Genomic DNA, 20588 nt, shown 5'->3' with positions numbered 1-20588 from the left:
AAATTGGTAAGAAACAATTCCAAATCATAAAAATGACCAAAATTCTACCCTTAATGATATGACCTTCTGAAGCTTCTTACGAATTAAGTTTAGCTCTACTATACTGTTTTTGCTTTCTAGAAAACAACAGTTGTGATAACCAATGATACAATTCAGTTCACTTTCTCAAAGCATACATCTAGAAACATCTTGCTTCCTTGAATAACAATTGAATCACTTGTAAAAGCCCAAATTATGCCATTTTGAGTACCCTCTTTACTGGCCAATCCTAGTCATTTAGGGTTTGCAGTCTTTCTTTTTTCTTTTTATTTTTTCCCCCTCCTCTCTGTTGTAGTCATTCTTAATACTACAATATACACCACTCTTGTTGACTGCTGGTGAGATTTTGGTGGGTTTTGACGACAGCGCTGACAAAACGAATGAATGAGAAATTAGTTTCAAGACAAAAACTACATAATTTTAAAAATACAATTTACCTGATAAAAATAACTAAATGTGTATACACATGGTAATATTAAGTACGTATAACCATTTTGATAGAATTATAAATTGGTCTAAAAATCCAGAGTTATAATAGGATATTTTAATGTATGTGCCCAGGAAATGAAAGTCACAATAACTGTTACATACAAATTATATAAAACAGTTAATATTTCTAAGCTACAGAAAATTTTGTTTGACAAAAATACATTGTTTTTAATCACAAACACACAATTGAAAATGTGCGGCAGAATTATGTACAGCTGTGAGCAATGGGAAACATCCATAATCTGCTTGATGAGAAAGGTGCTTATTCTCACACAGACGGAGTGGGTTAGAGAAATCATTACACAGTGCAGCAGAGGAACAAACTCCAACATGGTTCTTTTGGACAGCACCACTGCAGCCGTCACAGTGGAATCAGGAAAATATGTTCACTAGCAGTATTATTAGAACAAAGTGTTTACTACACAAATCAGACCTTATATGAATACAATCTAGAAAAGATATAAGTCCAAGCATCAAAAGATACTCCAACCATTAAAATTCAAATTTAGTTACCTAGTGGATACACAGAAGATCAGAGTAAAGTCCAAATGATGATGGATCTTGGGTGTGAAATTTATGAAGATATGTATGAAAGTCTACACCTCTGAAAAAATGGAAGTCGGGCAGCTGATTGTGGTTTTGAGGATACTTTTGATTGGCAGAACAAGGAATCAAGAAAGCAGGTTGGAAGCAGGTGTCTTCCAAACTCCTGTGCATCTGCCTCCCTCCTTCTGTGGTGGCTCCAAAACTAGACTAATGTCTCCTGTACCTCTGAATTTCAAAGCTCACACAAGGCTATAGGTGAGTTTCTAACATGGAACCATGGAAGATTCTAGATGTCACATTACCCAGGTGACAAAACACAATTTAGAAGAATTCTCCATTTTATTGTCTAATAGCAGGTCTGTCTTAACCCAAAGTCTACTATTCAAATCCTAATCCGAAACAATGATAAAGGATAAAAGGCAAAAAATGTAAATACAGTTGACCCTTGAACACTGGGAGTTCAAAGTGGGTAGGTCCACTTATTCATGTATTTTTTTTTCAATTGATAGCCGTTCAAACAACCCACACAGTCCAAAAGTCAACTCCAGGGTTGGGAATCTGTGTATGTTATATTTGGACTTTCAACTGTGTGGGAGGTCAGTGCCCCTAATCTTTGCATTGTTCAAGGGCCAACTGTCACTCATATGAGACTATACCCTATGATAAGCTCTGCATTCTTTATTAGTAAAAAAAAATGGGATGAGAGTTTTCTGGCCAATACAAAAAAGATTTTTCTCATAGAAAAAAAAAAAGATAGAATACGTAATTGGTAAAAGACATCCAGTATCTGGCACGGGAGGCCTGTAGGAAAATCCCAACAAATACCCAAATATCATTTATCAGTATGCCCCTTACAAAACAATCGAAACATAAAAAATGAAACCTACCTGCATATTAGAAATACACGATTCACCTATAGATCAAACAAGCTCCAAAATGGAAAGAGAAAAATACTATTAACTGATTTAAGGAAAAAGACCTATTAATCTTTGTAGTATTGTGTAGAGCATTATCTCAGTATTCACTTTTGGAATGAAGTAGGTAATATACACAGTTCAGAGATCCACCTTAAGAATGAGGCACTAATAAAGACAATATATAACTTATAATGATTCATGGTATAGTTTTCTAGAACATTATACATGGATGAATTTGTATCAGGCTTTCTCATATTTTTATTCTTAGGACTGAATTCCAGTGGGAGTTTTCATATATAAGGATGAAGGCCAACTGATGTCTTTTCCACACTGCTTACAGTCAGGAGGCTTTTATTCAGTATGAGATCTTTTATGCCTTCTAAAAGAATTATGACGACTGAAAGCTTTCCCACATTCTTTACATTTGTATGGTTTCTCGCCAGTGTGCATTCTCACGTGTCCTCGAAAGGTAGTGCGATAAATGAAGGCTCTTCCACATTCTTTACATTCATAGGGTTTCTCTCCTGTATGAGTTTTTTCATGTGTTCGAAAAGATGTATAACAACTGAAAGATCTACCACACTGTTTACATTTATATGGCTTCTCTCCAGTGTGAGTTCTTTCATGTATTCGAAATGAACTGGGAAAATTGAATGCTTTCCCACATTCCTTACATTTATAACGTCCATCTCCAGTATGCATTATCATGTGTGTTCGAACACTTGAGGGAGAAATGAAGGCTTTTCCACATTCTTTACATTTATAGGGTTTCTCTCCAGTGTGCTTTCTCATGTGTCCTTGAAAGGTTGTACGATAAATAAAGGCTTTCCCACATTCCATACATTCATAAGGCTTCTCTCCAGTGTGAGTTCTCTCATGTATTCGAAAGGAACTGGGCCAACTGAAGGTTTTACCACACTGTTTACATTCATATGGCTTCTCTCCAGTGTGAGTTCTTTCATGTGATCGAAAAGAACTGGGACAAATGAATGCTTTCCCACATTGCTTACATTTATACGGTCCATCTCCTGTATGCATTATCATGTGTGTTCGAATGCTTGAGAGAGAAATGAAGGCTTTACCACATTCCTTACATTCATAGGGTTTCTCCCCAGTGTGAATTCTTTCATGTATTCGTAAACCTAGGGGAGAACTGAAGGTTTTTTCACACTGTTTACATTCATATTGTTTCTCAGCAGTGTGAGTTCTTTCATGTCTTCGAAAGGAACTGGGACAACTGAGGGCTTTACCACATTGCTTACATTCATAGGGTTTTTCTCCAGTGTGATTTCTTTCATGTATTTGTAAACCTAGAGGAGATCTGAGGGATTTACCACACTGTTTACATTCATAGGGTTTCTCTCCAGTGTGAGTTCTTTCATGCGCTCGAAATGAAGTGGAACAGCTAAAAGCTTTCCCACATTCCTTACATTTATAAGGAGCATCTCCAGTATGAGCTATCATGTGTCTTCGAAAGGTTGTGAGCCACGTGAAGGCTTTCCCACATTCCTTACATTCATAGGGTTTCTCTCCAGTGTGAGTCCTTTCATGTCTGTGAACAGATTTTCGGTAACTGAAGGCTTTCCCACATTCCTTACATTTATATGGCTTCTCTTCACATTCATGATATTCATATGGTTTGTGTCCAGTGTGAGATCTGATGTGCCTATTAAGGGATGAATGACGCACAAAAACTTTTCCACATATACTACATTTACAGGGTTTTGCTCCAGAAGAAGTTTTCTTGTTCAGATTAAGATCTGGAATCTGGCTGATGGGTTCTCCACACTGACTACCTTCTTTGCTTTCATGAAGTTTTTCTACCATATGACTTCTGTAAAAAATGAGAAACATGTTATTAATGATTTGTTAATTTCAAGTTTACTAGCAGTGTATTTGAATTACTTTTTTATAATTTACAACAAAAGTGAAGGTTTTCTGTCCTTTCTGAATTGTATGAAAGTGAATATACTGAATGTTCCATAAGAAGACTTGGTAATAGCTATCATGAAAACAGTAATATTAATATTTGGGTTAAGGATAAGTAAATTTAAAGAAGGGGTTGTTTTACTTGCTTGTTTTAAAAAAATTCAGGATGGACTGGAATTCTCATGTGGAATGATGCTATTGTGTGACTCACCTTAGTTTTTTCCCGTGGGTTTTGTACCTATCTTCAATGTTATGATCTTCCCATTTTTTCCCTAAATTCAGACCTAGAAAAATAATTCCAAATTATCAGAAAGTACAGAAAAATTATAAGATTCTTGATCCATGATGAGCTGTGACCATGCAAAGTTTATTTACTAATGTATTCCTTTTCCACATTCCACATCTTGAAACAACATTGATACTTGTTTTCTAATTCAAAGTAAGAATATTGTTATTCTTACCTATCGAGGCCAGGTTCCTGAAAGTTTCCCGCATCACAGCTCTATAGAGTTTCTTCTGTGAAGGATCCAGTAAAGCCCACTCCTCCGAAGTGAAGTTCACAGCCACATCCTCAAAGGTCACTGAGTCCTAAAACATTGCAAATATGTATACAGTAGGATGCATGAGTCTGATAGTGCTGGAGAATAATACACAATTTATAGGAAAGTTACATATGATTCTGCAGTCTCTGAACATTTATTTTATGTCTTGATCATCAGAAGCTTACTCTGTCCACACTTCTTTATAAATTTAACAGCAACATGAATACATGCAAAGTATTCATTCATTTTTACCATGATCGCTTTAAATATTATTGCTCTCTAATAGAGCCTACAGTACTTTGAAGAAACAAGAGAAATGCTACAAATAAAAACCAACATTATTTTAATTACATCAATTCCTTGTGAGAAAAACTCTCTCATCTCCATCCTTATTACCTACCATTTAACTCAGCACTCCATGATGTACAGGGTCAAATCTACATGAAGTTTTAATGAATAAAAACACAGTGAAAAACAGGAAGCTTTTTCTTCTATTCTTATCATCAAACATGAGAGTCTAGGTGACCTGTGGAAAGCAAACCTGTAACAAGGATCAGCTTGCCAGATTGGCCTAAAGTACTGTAGGCCATTTGAAGTAGCCAGATCCAGATGAGTAAATGAAAGTTTTCTTGTGAAGTAGTAGTACTTTTAACTTCTGTAATATTTATCACACTCAGTCTTCCCATTCTCTCTGTCCCACTTAATGGGACTAGAAAGTTCTTCAGAAGCTAGTGATCAGACAACTCAGCATAATGTGGCATGCTAATAAGGCATGATAACTTAGACCTCCAACAAAAATCTTATACATATGAGCCTCAAAGGTGCTTCTCATCAGTTTTTAACACACAAGGCACACGTACAGAGATAAGGTAACAGAAGAGCTCTTCTGTCAAACCCTACCAATATACCTTGGCCCTTGCCGATGTGAAGGAACACACATTGGAGCTGCATATTGCAAAAGAGTTCACTGGAGTCCACAATGGTCTGATGGACTGCTCATTATAAAATACATAAAGGGTTCTGCAGTGCTTCCCTCCAAAAGAACATAAAAGCTCCATTTTCTAATTTTAGGAGGATGTTTCCTGACCAGATGCTCTAGAGGCAGCCCTCCCAACCTCTCATTTTTGAGCTCCCCTATGGTGCACAGAAGCATAACATTCCATCCCTAGATTGATGCCACTGTACACTGTCAAAAGGATATGAGTTTATTACTTCCATAAATGAGGTCTCTGGGGAGTAAGGCAGTCTTCTCACAGCATAAAATGATTTGAAAGAGCAAGGAAAAGCACGTGGACTTTTTTTTTTTTTTGAGGTTGTGGGTGGACTAAATGAGTTCACTCACAGGGCAGCAGCTTGCATGGATTCACTCTCCTGCCACTCCCAAAGGAGAAAGCATAAAGGCTTTCTTATCACCATGCACAGATGTGTGGCACAAGAAGGAGGAGAAGAAATGAGGCTTCAAGCTGTCAGCAATCAGTCATCAAACTGGAGTCAGAGACTTTTTTTTTTGGTCTGTCATATAGTGAACTTAGAAGACATTGTTCCCAACCTCACAAGAGAAAAGCAAAAGAACTTAAAATGAATAACCCTTCTTATGTCTATCAAAGAACTTTGAACATATGAAAACCAAAATTGGAGAAACAGTAAAGAAGCTATTTAGAAATATGACCAGAACAATCTACTCTTAACAAAGCTTGTCCTCAAAATAATCTGTTTCACCAGAACCAAATGCAAAGACAAAAAAACACAATATCCAAGAACTTTAGGACAATTCTTATTGTAAAATGACAGGTGTAAAATACACATAATGGGAATACTTGATAGAAAAAAAGGGCAAAAGAGAACAGAAAAAAGTAAGGGAAGCAATAATCGCTGAGATTTTCCTAACAGTAACAGACAGCAAACTGCAGATCCAGGAAGCTAAGAAAACACAAACAGTAAGGGGAGGAGCGGTTAGCTGCCAAGCAGCCCAAGTTCACAAAGGCTCTCAGAGTCCCACAGCCTGTAGGCACCGGCACTCGCCCGCCCTGCTGCCACGATGCCCAAGAGGAAGGTCAGCTCCACCGAGGGGGCGGTGAAGGAGGAGCCTTTAGCGAGGCTGTCAGCTAAATCTGCTCCTGCAAAAGTGGAAATATATGATTTATTATTTTTAGATTCCACATATACATGCAATCATATGGCAACTGTCTTCCTCTGACTTATCCACTCAGCGCATTACCCTGCAATATCTTTTCCCACCCCATTTAGTCTATGTGCTTTTAACCTGAAGTGAGTCTCTTGTAGCATATGTAAGGGTCTTGTTTTCTTATCCATTCAGCCACCCTCTCTATTGACTGAGTACTTAATTCTTTTTCATTTAAAGTACTTCTCAACACACATAGTTATTGTCATTCTTTATTCAATTTTTTTCTTCATGTTTTTTCTTCTTCTTAAAAGAAGTCCCTCCAATATTTCATCATGCTTGGTGATGATGAACTCCTTTACCTTTTTCTTGTCTGGGAAGCACTTTATCTATCCTTTGACTCTACATGATAGCTGGCTAAAGTAATCCTGGTTGTATATCCAAGGTTTTCATCACTTTGAATATTTTGTGCTAAGCCCTTCTGTTCTGCAAAGTTTCTTTTGAGAAATCAGCTGCCAATCTTATGGGTGCTCCCTTGTAGGGAACTGCTTTTCTCTTACTGCTTTTAAGATTCTTTGATTTAACCTTTGGCATTTTAATTATGATGTCTTGTTGTGAGCCTCTTTGGGTTCATCTTTGTTGGGGCTTTCTGAGCTTGCTGTTTATTTCCTTCACCAGGGCAATTTTCCATCATCCTTTTTTCAAATAGGTTTTCAATTTCTTGCTCTTCTTCTCATTCTGGTACTCCTATGATGTGAATATTGTAACAACTGATGCTATCCCATTGGCTCTTTATATTATCTTCATTTTTTTTTCTTGTTGCTGTTCTGATTGGGTGTCCTCTGCTACCCCATCCTCTATTGGTGATTCAACCTCCGCTTCCTCCACTATGTTGATTCCCTCTAACATACTCTTCATTTCATATATTGTATCGTCATTTCTGACTGGTTCCCCTTTATAATTTCCATCTCCGTTTTTAAGTTTTTTTATCTCTTTGTTAAAGTTCTGAGTTCATCTACTCTTCCTCTAAGTTCCTTGAACATTCTTATAACCAGTGTTTCGAACTCTGCACCTAGTATATTGTCTCCATTTTGGTGAACTTTTTGAAGCTTTGTTTTGTTCTTTCAAGTAGGACAAGTTTTATTCTCTCTCCATTTTGGCTGCCTCTCTGTGTCTGTTTCTGTGTATTAAGCAGAGATCTTAAGTCTACCAGTCTTAGTAGCATAAATTTATGTAGGTGTGCTGTGGGGCCCCTTGGCACAGACCTGAGAGGGTTCAAGCTGCAGGCCAAGTTCAGCTGCAGCCTGTGCATCTCTGGGGCCACCTGGTAAGAGTTACCAAGCAATCCACATATGGCTGCCACCCATGCTAGGTTTATAGGTGCCTTGAGGAGTCAAGTCTGAAACCAAAGGTGGCTGCCACTAGTGCGGGGTTTGAGGTTGCTCAGCAGGAGGTACAGGGCATGCTGAGGCTAGTTGTTACTTCTTTGGGTTTTGTGAGCCTTTGAGAGATTTTATTAAAGTTTGCAGCAGGAGCCAAGACAGCCCATTTGTATGGAATAAAATCACTAGAAGCTGCTTGGGTGGGCCCACATGTTAGGAGAGGGGGCGTCTCAGGGAATCCTCTGGGCAGTGACCTGCGTTATCCAGAGTGATGGCGCCAGAGTCTACTGAATAGGAGGGGGGGGGGCTCAACAAAGGAACAATGGCTTCTGCTTGTACCTCCGTCCAGGAGCAAACTGCTCCTCCTGCCCTTGCCTTGAAGCCTGACAGCTCGGCACCTCCCTGTTGTCCCTGGTGCCCCTCAAGCAGCTGCCCCAGCATGGAGCTCAGAATGAGTGAGTCTGTCAGCGAGTAGGGCCAGACGCGGGCCCTTTAAGAGAAAGGTCTCCGTTTCACTCAGCCGCAACCTCTGCTGGTTTTCCCTGCCAAAGGTTGTGGGGACTTCTCTTTCTGGAGCTGGGACCCTAGGCTGGGGAGCCCAGTGTGTGACCGGGACTCCTCACTCCTCAGGTGGGGGAGGTGGCTCTATAGCCAAGAGAGCCCCCGTGATTCTTGATTGCCACTCGCGGTTGTGGGACTGGGCCATTTCTCACATATCTACTCCTCCTATCATTTTGAGGTGACCTGTTATTTGAGGTGAGGTGACCTAGTTGTAGGGCTTCTGTTCAGCCAGACCTCTGGTGATTCTGTGTACTGGTTGCTCTGTAATTTTGTTATAATTTTGGTATTCGCTAGAGGAGACATGTACAGCCTTTACCTTCTGTGGCATCTTGAATCTCCTGGAAATCTGTGATTTAAGTGACAATTCAAAAGTGCAGGTCTCCAAAAACTCAGTCAGATACAAGAAAACTCAGAAAGGTAGCTTAATAAACTGGAAAGTAAAACTATAATAAAGAATCAAACAGAAATACTGCAACTGAAGAACTCAATAAAAAAATCTGCAGCATAAACTAGGGAGCTTAGGAAATAGAATTGACCAGATAGAGGAAAGAATTGTGATACTGAAAAGAGAAACCCAGAAATGCCTCAGATGGGGCAAAAAAAAAAAAAAGAATTGAGAGTAACTCAATTGAGAGATCTGACTCCATCGGAAAAATCAATGCAAAAATAATGGGTATCCCAGAAGGAGAAGAGAGAAAAAGGGAATAGAGAACTTTTTCAGTCGATGAGAACTTCTGAAATCTATGGAAAAAAACTAGCTCTTCGAATCAAAGAAGCTAACGGAATATCTAATTATCTCAATCCAAAATGGCTTCCAATGCACATTATATTAAAATTGTCAAAAATTAATGATAACCAATTCTCAAGGCAGCCACAGAAAAAAATGGTAACCTATAAAGGAAATCCCATTAGATTATCATTGGATTTTTAAGCAGAAACCCTACAAACTACAAGACAGTGGAATCAAATACACTAATCATTGAAAGAGATAAATCACCAGCCAAGAAAAATTTACCCAGCAAAGTTATACTTTAGAGATGAAGGAAAAATAAAAGCTGATCCAGACATACAGAAGCTGAGAGAATTTTCCACACAAAAGCTGCATTACAGGAAATACTGAAGGGGGTTATTCTACCTGAAACAAAAAGACGAAAGAATACAAAACTATCAGTAACAGAGTAGGAAAATGCAACTTTTTTAGAATAGGATATTTAACACTTAAATATAACATAAAGGTTAAAGAAAACAACAACAAAAAATTTAAAGAAAGAAGATTAAAGTTACTCCAAGTTGAAAAAGAACTAAAAGCACAAAAAAGAAATAATTTGTGACAACAAAAACATAAAAAAGGAGTAAAGGACTGCATATGCACAGGGGAATGGAAAAAAGACTATTGTCTGTGTGAAGCTTTCTTTTACATAAATATAATTGTAATCACGCACAAACAATCCAGAACTGAGACAGATAACATAAAAAGAGGAAAATTCATAGAATATCAGAAAACTAGAGTAACAAAAACCAAGAAAAAAGAAACAATAGAGACAATTACTAGAAAACAAAAGATAAAATGGCTATATGAAATCCTCACATATCAATAATCGCTCTGAATGTAAATGGACTGAACTAAACAATTAAAAGGCACAGAGTAAGAGGGAACATCAAAAACAAAACCCAACTATCTGCTGCCTGCAGAAAACACATCTCAGATGCAAGGACAAACACAGATTTGTAAAACGGTGCAAACTGATACTCCAAGCAAATGGTGTCCAGAGAAAAGTGAGTGTAGCCGCACTTATATCTGAAAAAATACATTTCAAGATGAAAAAGGTAATGGGAGACAAAGACAGGCATTTTATAATAATAATGGAGACAATACATGAAGAAGACATAACACTTATTAATATATATACACCCAGCCCTGGAACACCAAAATATAAATAAAGCAGTTGCTAACAGAAATAAAGGGAGAAACTGACAATAACATGATTATAGTAATAAGGGATAGATATAAATACCCCACTGACAGCCATAGAGCATCCAAAAAGAAAAATAAGATAATATAGGCCTTAAATGACACATTAGACCAAATGGACATTTATTGAGTTTTTGATCCCAGAACACCAGATTATACATTCTTATCTAGTGCACATGGAACATTCTCACAAATAGACCATATTTGGGGGCACAAAACTAGTCTCAACAAATTTAAGAAAATTCAAATCTTAACAAGCATATACACCAAACACATGGTTTGAAATTGGAAATCAACTGCAAAAAGAAAGTGGAAAAAACCACAAGTGTATGAAGATTTAAAAACATGCTAGTAAATAATGACTGGGTCAAACAAGAAAGAAAAAAAGGGATCAAAAGATACATAAAAGACAAATGAGACTAACGACGTGCATCAAAATTTCAGAAGTACAGCAAAAGTGGTAATAAGAGAGAAGTTCGTATCATTACAGGCCTACCTCAAGAAACATAAAAGGCCTCAAATAAACAACCAAATATTTCACCTTAAAGAACTAGAAAAAGAATGAAGCGCAAAGTCCAGAAGGAACGCAATAATAAAAATTAGAGCAGAATTAAATGAAATAGAGAACAAAAAGACAATTAAAAAAAATAATGAAACACAGAACTGGTTCTTTGAAAAGATTAATAAAACTGACAAACTTTTGGTTAGACTCACTAAGGACAAAAAAGAGAAAAGACTCAAAAATCAGAAATGAAAGAGGAAAAGTTACAACAGACACCGTAGAAATATAAAGGATCTTACAAGACTACTATGAAAAACCACACGCCACCAAACTTGATAACCTAGAAGAAATGGTCAAGTTCTTAGATAACCTTCCTCAACTGAATCATGAAGAACTGGAAAATCTAAACAGACCAATCAACAGTAAGGAAATTGAAACAATCATCAAAAACATCCCCAAAAAGAAAAGTCCAGGACCAGACAGCTTCGCTAGTGAATTCTACCAATCAAAGATGATTTAATACTCATTCTTCTCAGACTCTTCCTAAAAACTGAAGAAGAGGCAATACTTTCTAATTCATTTTATGAGGCCAACATTACCCTGATACCAACACCTGGCAAGGACCCCACCACACACACACACACACACACACACACACACACACACTACAGACCAATATCCTAAAAAAAAAAAAAAACTAGTAAATTGAATACAACAATACATTAAAAATATAATAAATCATGATCGAGTGGGGTTCATTCCAGGGGTGCAAGGATGGTTCAACATATGCAAATCAATGTGAGACACCACATTGACGAAATAAAGGATAAAAATCACATCATATCAATAGATGTAGAGAAAGCATTTGACAAGATATAATATGTATTAATGATTAAAACTCTTAATAAAATGAGTGTAGAAAGAAAATATCTAAACGTAATAAAGGTCATATATGATAAACTCAAGGTTAAAATTATATTCAATGGTGAAAATCTGAAATCTTTTTCTCTAAGATCGGGAACAAGACAAAGATGCCCATGTCACCACTGTTATTCAACACAGTACTGGAAATGCCAGCCAGAGCAATCCAGCGAGAGAAAGAAATAAAAGGCATCCAAAGTGAAAATGAAAAACTGCCAGTTTTTACAAATGACATGATTTTTTATATAGAAAACTCTAAAGACTCCACCAAAAAGGATTAAAAACAATAACCAAATACATTAGAGTTGCAGGAGACAAAATCATTTGTGTTCCTATATACTAACAGTAAAATTTCAGTAAAACAGAATTTCATTTGCAATTGCAAGAACAACAACAAAAAAACCTAGGAGTAAACTTAAAAAATGTCAAAAAACCTATACACTGAAAACTGTAAGACATTGTTGAAAGAAACTGAAGACACCAAAAAATGGAAAGATGTTCCATGTTCATGGATTGGAAGAATCAACATACTTAAAATGGCCACAATACCCAAAGCAACATACATATATACAATATACAGTGGAATACTACACAGCCATAAAAGATGAAATACTGCCATTTGTGACAACATGGATGGATCTTGAGATTATCGAGCTAAGCAAATTAAGTCAGACTTAAGTCAAAAAAAGTCGAGAAGTACATGATTTCATATGTAAGATATAAAACAGAGGGCAACAAACAACACAAAAAACTCATAGACACAGACAGCAGTATAGTGCTTTATCAGAGAAGCGTGAGGTGCTGGGAGGCAGAAGAGGGTAAAAGGAGTACAGATACACAATGCAATGTACTGATGATGTATTACAGAACTGCATACTTAAAACTTATATAACCTTATTAACCAATGTCACCCCAATAAATTTAATAAAATTTTAAAAATTTAAATAACTGGTTTAATTGGGTACTTAACAGGATACTTCGTCCACTAACAAAATACACTTTTCTGAAGTTCACATGGAACACTTATCGAGGTGAACTACCTTCTGAGACATAAAACACACCTTACCAAATATGAAAGAACAGAAATCATACAGCACATTCTGTCAAACCACAGTATCATCAACCTAGAAGTAACAGGAAAATAGATGAAAAACTCCTAAACACATTAAACATTTCTAAATAACATACAAGATAAAAAAATTCTCTAGAGGAATTCAAACTTATTTTGAACTACAGATGCTCACTGACTTATGAGGTTACAGCATAGCTTAGCCTAATCTACTTTAAATGTGCTCAGAACACTTACATTAGCCTACAGTCGGGCAAAATAACCTAACACGAAGCCTATTTTATAATAAAGTGTTGAATACCTATGTGATTTAGTGACTACTGTACTGAAAGTAAAAAACAGAATGGTTATATGGGTACCACTTTTACACCATTGTAAAGTTAAAAAATTTTAAGTTAGGGACCAACTATAAATGAAATGAAAATAAGACATATCAAAGGTTGTCTGATGCAGCAAAGTAATGCCTAGAAGAAAATTCATACCACTGAGCAAACAGAGAAAAAGAATGATCATCGATAATGTAAGCATCCCTGAGAAAACAATAAAAAAGAGCAAATTAAACCCAAAGCAGAATAAAAGAAACAGTCCAGTTTGAAATGGTGATGTAAGATCCTGAACTCAACTCCTCCCACAGATGCACTAAATCTACAGCTACATACAGAACAATTTTCTTGAAATAAAACCTTCCCCAAACTAGCTGAGCAGCTCCTACCTCTTGGTGAATGAGAGAAAACTCACAGCAAAGAAGGTTAAGAGGCTGAGACAAAAAGTTGCCATAAACCCCACCCCTGTTGTGGAAACCCATAATTGAAAGGGAACTCAAAATCCCAAACTTCTTGAAAAGTCAAGGTTCTGAACCCCATGCATGTGGTACAGCAACTTTTAAGACCTGCACCTGAAGATGAGCCCCTACAACATCTAGCTTTGAAAGCTAATGGAGCATGCATCCATGAGACCAACAAGGCTACATACAGCAAACTGAGAAACAGTTCTTATAGGGTGCATGTGTGTGGACTCACCTACCCCATGGCACAGCATAGAGGCAGCCAACTGACAAGCACCCAGACTTTCTGTGAAGGAGGCTTACCTGCTTATCTTAAATCATCTGCCTGAGGGGCCGGCATCTACTTTAACACATCTAGGCACCTACTGAAATAATTCTGCAAAGACAGAGGTCTGCGGATGCAATGTGCCCTCTCCCTCTGCCTCTCTGTAGCTCTCTGGTATCTTGCAGAAGGAACCTGTATCATTGACTGATGCCCCGATTTTTGCAACTGCCACCTGGGGACACTGCTCTATTATCTGGCTCTTGTGGCCAGCGGGACTTATGCTAGAGGATCCCAAAAGAATGTACAGATGGAGAAACAGTTCTTAACTGGCTACCACTCTGAGGGCACAGAAGAGAGACAACACAATGTTGGTGGGATGTAAACTGGTGCAGCCACTATGAAAAATAGTATGAACATTCCTTGAAAAATTAAGCAGAACTATTCTATGGCCCAGCAATTCCACTTCTGGGTAGTTATCTAAGGAAACAAAAACACTTATTTGAAAAGATCAATGCAGCATTATTTACAACAGCCAAAACATGGAAACAACCTAAGTGTTTGCCAGTGAATAAAAGGATTAAGAAAATGTGGTATATACACACAATGAAATATTATTCAGCCATAAAAAAGGAAAGCTTGCCATTTGTGACAACATGGATGGACACTGAGGGCATTATGCTAAGTGAAATAAATCAAAGAAGAACAAATACCGTATGATCTCACCTATGTGTGGAATCTAAAAGCAAAAACCTGAGCCCATAGATACAAACAACCAATTGGTGCTTGCCAGAGGTGAAGGATAGGGGATGGCAGGTGGCGGTTATGGGTGAAGAGGGTTAAAAGGTACAAACATTTAGTTATAAATCATAGGGATGTAAATACAGCATGGTGATTTTAGTTAATAATATTATATATTTGCAGGTTGCTAAGACAGTAAATCTTAAAATTTCTCATCACAAGAAAAAAATTGTAACCATGTTATATGATGGATGTTAGTAACTGGACTTACTGTGATGATATTTCACAACATATACAAATACTGAATTATTACGTTGTACACCTGAAACTAAAATAATGTTATACATCAATTATATCTTGACAAGTCAAATAAAGTGGCAAAAAAATTAGATGCATAAAAATGCAGGAAATTAATAGAGAATACTGAGAAAACCAATATGTTTTTTAAAATACTTAATAAAATTGATAAATGTCTGAGTAAAGAAGGAAGACAGAAATTACTAATACAATAGTCTCCCCTTACTCTGCAGTTTCACTGTCCATGGTTTCAGTTACCCATGGTCAACCATGGTGCAAAAATATTAAATGGACAATTTCAGAAATTAACAATCCATAAATTTTAACTAGTGCTCTTCTTACTGTGATGAAATCTCATGCTGTTGCTCTGTCCTGCCTAGGACATGAAATATCCCTTTGTCCAGCATATTCATGCTGTATATGCTTCTCACCCATTAGTCGTTAGTAGCCATTTTGGTTATCACACCAGAAGATCAAGAGTAACCTTATACTACATTGCAATGCCTACATCACTCACCTCACTGCATCTCATCACTTAGGCACTGTATCATCTCACATCATCTCAAGAGTGTACATCACAAGATAATTTGAGAGAGACCACATTCACATAACTTTTATTATAGTATGTTATAGTAATTGTTCTATATGTTAGTATTGTTGTTAATCTCTGTGCTAATTTATAAATTAAATTTTACCAGTTATGTACATATAGGAAAAAACACAGTATACATAGAGTTCAGTACTAGCTGTGGTATCAGGCATCCACTGGGGTCCTGCAACATATGCCTACTGTATTAAGAATAAGAGGAGGAGAAAATGAAAAAGCATTTGATAAAATCCAACACCCATTTATAACAAACTAGGAATAAAGAGAAGTTTCTATTCTTGAAAAAGAACATGTACATGAAACTTGTCTGGAACATCACAGTGAATGTTGAAAAACTAGATGCTTTTTTGGTAAGATAAGGAACAGGGTAAGAAGTCTCCTCTCACCATTCCTATTCAACACTGTACTAGTAAACCCAGTTAATGCAATAAGGCAAGAAAAAGAAGTAAAAGATATACAGATTGAGAAGCAAGATATAAAACTTTTTTGCATATGACATAATTTTTTATGTAAACACCTGAAAGAATCCACAACAGAGATCACTCTGGAAATTCATAAAAGAGTATATCATAGCAAGGTTGAAGGATACATAATTCAATTTTTTTCCTATAGACCCATACAAATACAGTCAACTGATCTGTGACAAGGGTCTAAAAGGCAATTCAATGGAGAAAAGAATCTTTTAAACAGTGCTGGAAATAGTGGTTATCTACACACAAAAACAAAACAATGAATCTAGATACAGACCTCACATCTTTCACAACTGAAAGCAGATCATAGATCTAAATGTAAAATGTGACAATTAAAATCTAGAAAATACAGAAGAAAATAAAAGTGACCGTGAGTTAACTGACAAATTTTAAGATACACCACCAAAAGTAAGATAGTAAGTGTCGCTGCATTAAAATGAAATTCCCATTCTACAAAAGACAGTGGTAAGAGAATGAAAAGATGGGCACAGGCTGGGAACAAAATCTTTGCAGAACACTTATCTGGTAAAGGACTGGTATTCAAAATGTCCGAAGAACTTTTAAAATTCAACAATACGACAGATAATCCAATTAAAAATGGGCAAAAGATCTGAACACATATCACTAAAGAAGATATACAGATGGCAAATAAGCATATGAAAAATAGGTCAACATCAAAGGTCATCAGGGAATTGCAACAATGGCTATCACTAGACACTGATAAAAAATAAATAAATAAAATTCAAAAGACTCAGAATACCAAATATGGTGAAGAAATTAAGCTACAAGAATCTGCATTCATTGCTGGTGGGAATGGAAAATAGTATGCCTACTTTAGAAGACAGGCAATTTCTTACAAAACTAAACATACTCTTACCATAGGCTGTAGCAATCATACTTCTTGGTATTTACCCAAATGAGTTGAAAACTTATATTCACACAGAAACATGCAAATAAGTATTTATAGGTATTTTATTCATAACTGTCAAGACTTAAGAGTTAAGCAAGATACCCTTCAATAGTAGAATAAATAACCAACATGTGGTATATCCATATGATGATATATTGTACAGAGATGAAAAAAATGAGGTATCAAGCCATGAAAAGGCAAGAAAACTTAAAAGTATACTGTTAAGTGAAAGAAGACACTGACAAGGCTATATACTGTGTGATTCTAAGTATGTGATAATCTGGAAGAGATAAAACTATAAGCCAATAAAAAGATCTTTGCTTGCGAAGGATTTGGGCACTGGAGGGAGAGATGAATGGACAGGTGGAACACAGGGTATTTTGAAGGATGTGAAACTATTCTATAGAATATAGAAATGATGGTCATACGTCAACATACATTTGCCAAAACCCACATATTTTAATACTCAGAATTAAAGCTAATATAAACAGTGAACTTTAATGCACCAATATTGGGCCATCCTTGTAACAAACACACTACAGTAGTACTAGATGAAAAAAACGGTGCAAACTGTGTGGATGCAAAGGGTCAACTGGAAACTGTACTTTTGATCAATTTTTCTGTAAACCTAAAATGGTCTGAAAAAAATGAAGTCTCATTGCTTCACATCTTAAAAAACTAGACTTAAAAAAATTAGTATCTAGTGAATATTTTAATCCTCTGCATGCATTTAAGAGAAACAGAAATTTTTATATACACCATATTTTACTATTTAATAGTTTGTTTTTAATTAACTTTTGCTACTTTAAATTTAATTTTAAATTAAACTTTTCTATTTAGAAAATCATTCTAAGACTTAATCTTTAAATACTAATGAGTATAAAACTGCAAACCATAAACAAAAATTTTCAAATCTCTAAAAGGACAAGAGACATAGTTTATCCCTCCACTTCATTTCACATTGAAGATATTGTCAGAAGTGAGTAGTTTAGGGGTTTGCATTTAATCTCTGAAACCAACTCAGAGTTTCAAAGATTTACATAAGCTCAAGCTGTTTTCCTCCTATCAATTAAAATAGAAATTCAATAGCTTTTTTCTCTCATCAAATAAAATATGTCTTAAGAATAGTATAGCCTTGTCTATAGCCTTGTCTATAGCCTTGTCTACGGCCATGCTACCCTGAACAAACCCAATCCCGTCTGACCTTGGAAGCTAATCAGGGTTGGGCCTGGTTAGTACTTGGATGGGAAACACCTAAGAAGACCAGATGCAGTAGGTGTAAAAAAAAAAAATAAGGGATTGTAAACTGACAAGGTCCTTGCAATCTGTGAGGTCAACAAGGGTTTGCCTCACTAAAAAAAAAAAAGAATAATATAGCCTTTTAAATATCAAAGTTCTCTAGGAACATGCACATAAAAAAACTAATTGAAACTAAAAAATGTGCCTGAGAACTTAAATATACCCATCTGAGAGCTAGAGATTCTCCTGTCTGAAATGGAACAAAAATCCTGTTTGGTTCCAGGAATTTCTTGCCTTACACATTTATTTCTCAATCAATTTACATTTTCAAAGCCCAAGAAATAAAAAATCTTCCACAGGAAATAAAATTGTGAACTGCTAAAAAAGCCTGCAGTTAAATGATTGATATATTCAGTAAAGATACCTAAAGGAAAGAAATATAAAATCAGCTAAGATAAGCAGTCTGCTTACCCACAGTTAAGAAAAACTAACATTCAGAAAGTCGAATACATTTCCAGGCTTGGGTTGCAGGCACACCCCAGTTGAGACAGAACCCCTAAATCAGGTCAGTCCTTTGGGAAGGAGGAGAGGGACACCTGAGCAGTCCCAGGAATAAACTCTCTCCTCTCCTCCCCCAGGCTTCCATTCTCACAAGTGAGGAACCTCTCGGCCTAATTCAGTTTAAGTTCTGACCCAAATGAACTCCAAAATCCACAAACCTTTTGTCCAGGAGACAGGACTCCTGGTGTTCACAGTCGTTCTCAATGTGCACAAATTATACTGAGTGCACCTATATCTCGAATGCAAATGTAAAAAACATCTAGGCCTAAGAAAACCCCCTTTGCCAGCTCAGAGTGGAACTTACTTTGGAGTCACTGGCCTCAGGCCTCTGATTCCCAGTCACAATGCTTTGGACCATCACAGATAATTTAAATGACATAAACCAATGTTTCAATAATCCAGCAAAATCACTTAAACCCAGTGTTCATGTGTAATGAAATAAGAAACTGTAGGGGACTTTTCCTAGTTCATCAAGCCCCGATATGCCATTTCAAATCACGCAAAGGAAAAGAACAGACCTCACAATATTATTACTCCCCCCCACTTTGGGGGAAAAAAAAGAGAAACAAAAATTTTAAGAAATGTATGTAATAATGAAATATTTTATTTGGAAATTCTCCTCTTCTCACCACTTTGGAAATACGTCATACTGTTTCCCAAACTCTAGTGATTAAATAAATTTTAAATGTATTGAAAAACCAAATTTCAAGTGAAAAAATCTTTTCAAAGTGACAAACATAGGGAGGGGCAGAACTGACCTGGAACTATGCTGAAAGGACCTACCACCCAGGAAAGTTTCCCAAGGGGAACATCCATCCAACGGACTTCCCTGAGGATGTCTGTTCCTATAGGAAAGATAAGATCCTGGGGGGAGAGGAACAGGCATTTCATACAACATATTCCAGGTGGTTGTCTCTTGCTTTCCTCTCAGGTAAAATATCCACAAGAATAAATCTTTGAAAAGCGTCATCCATGGCTCAGTGGATAAATGATAAACGATTAAATTGCTGCGTCTGTTGGAAATACACCACGGAGAACAAACAGTTAATGCTGCTGCTAAGAACTGGAGTGGGGAAGATGGCGCCTAGGAATGCGGAATGCGGGGAAAGATCTGGAAATTTAGGTATTTACTGCCAGCCTCAGGAAGAGCTAGGCGGGGGGAGCAGGGTCGTGGATTTGAGGCCCTGCTTCCCAAACATTTGAAAAGTAAGGGGAAGACGAGTGCCCTAAGGAGAAAGGAGGACCTGGGATTCCACAGACCACAGCTGCTCCCACGCACGAACCCTGGATCCTGCGTCCGGATAACCCTTCTCATGGTGACCGCACAATCTGAGGGAGACGCGGCCGCGCGCGGTGACGGCCGCCGTGGCACGGCAGAGGGCTTGCAGGTCCCGGCTGCCAGAAGGCTGCGTGCGAGAGGGGGCTGAGGTCCGAGCGGACTCGGGTCTGCAGACTAGATAGTGGCCTCTGTGAGGTCGGTGCCCGCCTCGGCTGGTTCCAACCAGCCCCTGTCCCCGCCTGGACACCCGTCTCCGCATACTTACCATTTCTCGGTTTCTGGAGTTCCCTGCCATCCACCCTACGACTCCAGCGGCAAGTGCAAGTCACAATGCTAGATGACGTGCTGCAGCCACCTGAGGCCTTTGATGGCAGCAAGAGAGCAGAACGTGGCAAGAGGTAAAAGATACTAGCACGCAGTCCACGCCAGCACGCCGTTATCGCAGAA

The 20588-nt window shown here is 37.3% G+C and overlaps 1 protein-coding gene and 1 pseudogene across 1 annotated transcript; one reads left to right on the top strand and one right to left on the bottom strand.

Moving 5' to 3' along the window:
• Positions 1–561: 561 nt before the first annotated feature.
• Positions 562–20588, bottom strand: LOC120610813 (zinc finger protein 709-like). Its single transcript, XM_039873115.1, has 4 exons — positions 20407–20588; positions 4382–4508; positions 4132–4204; positions 562–3825 (listed from the first exon to the last, which is right to left on the bottom strand). Exons 1-4 carry the CDS (start codon positions 20434–20436, stop codon positions 2343–2345), a joined length of 1713 nt encoding a protein of 570 aa, XP_039729049.1. The 5' UTR covers positions 20437–20588; the 3' UTR covers positions 562–2342.
• Positions 18224–18341, top strand: LOC120610935 (uncharacterized; annotated as a pseudogene).

This window comes from Pteropus medius, unplaced genomic scaffold (genome assembly GCF_902729225.1).
Source record: "Pteropus medius unplaced genomic scaffold, Ma_sr-lr_union100, whole genome shotgun sequence".
Classification (NCBI taxonomy): Eukaryota; Metazoa; Chordata; class Mammalia; order Chiroptera; family Pteropodidae; genus Pteropus; species Pteropus medius.
The sequence above is the reverse complement of the archived record's forward strand: the minus strand, read 5'-3'. Positions and strand labels throughout refer to the sequence as shown.

Excerpts from the sequence above, each read along its gene's own strand:
- LOC120610813 (XM_039873115.1), bottom strand. The coding sequence starts at position 20,436 with ATGGCAGGGAACTCCAGAAACCGAGAAATG. Across the intron at positions 4,205-4,381 it reads CAGGAACCTGGCCTCGATAG|GTCTGAATTTAGGGAAAAAA; the intron begins GTAAGAATAACA and ends TTATTTTTCTAG. Across the intron at positions 3,826-4,131 it reads ACCCACGGGAAAAAACTAAG|AAGTCATATGGTAGAAAAAC; the intron begins GTGAGTCACACA and ends CATTTTTTACAG.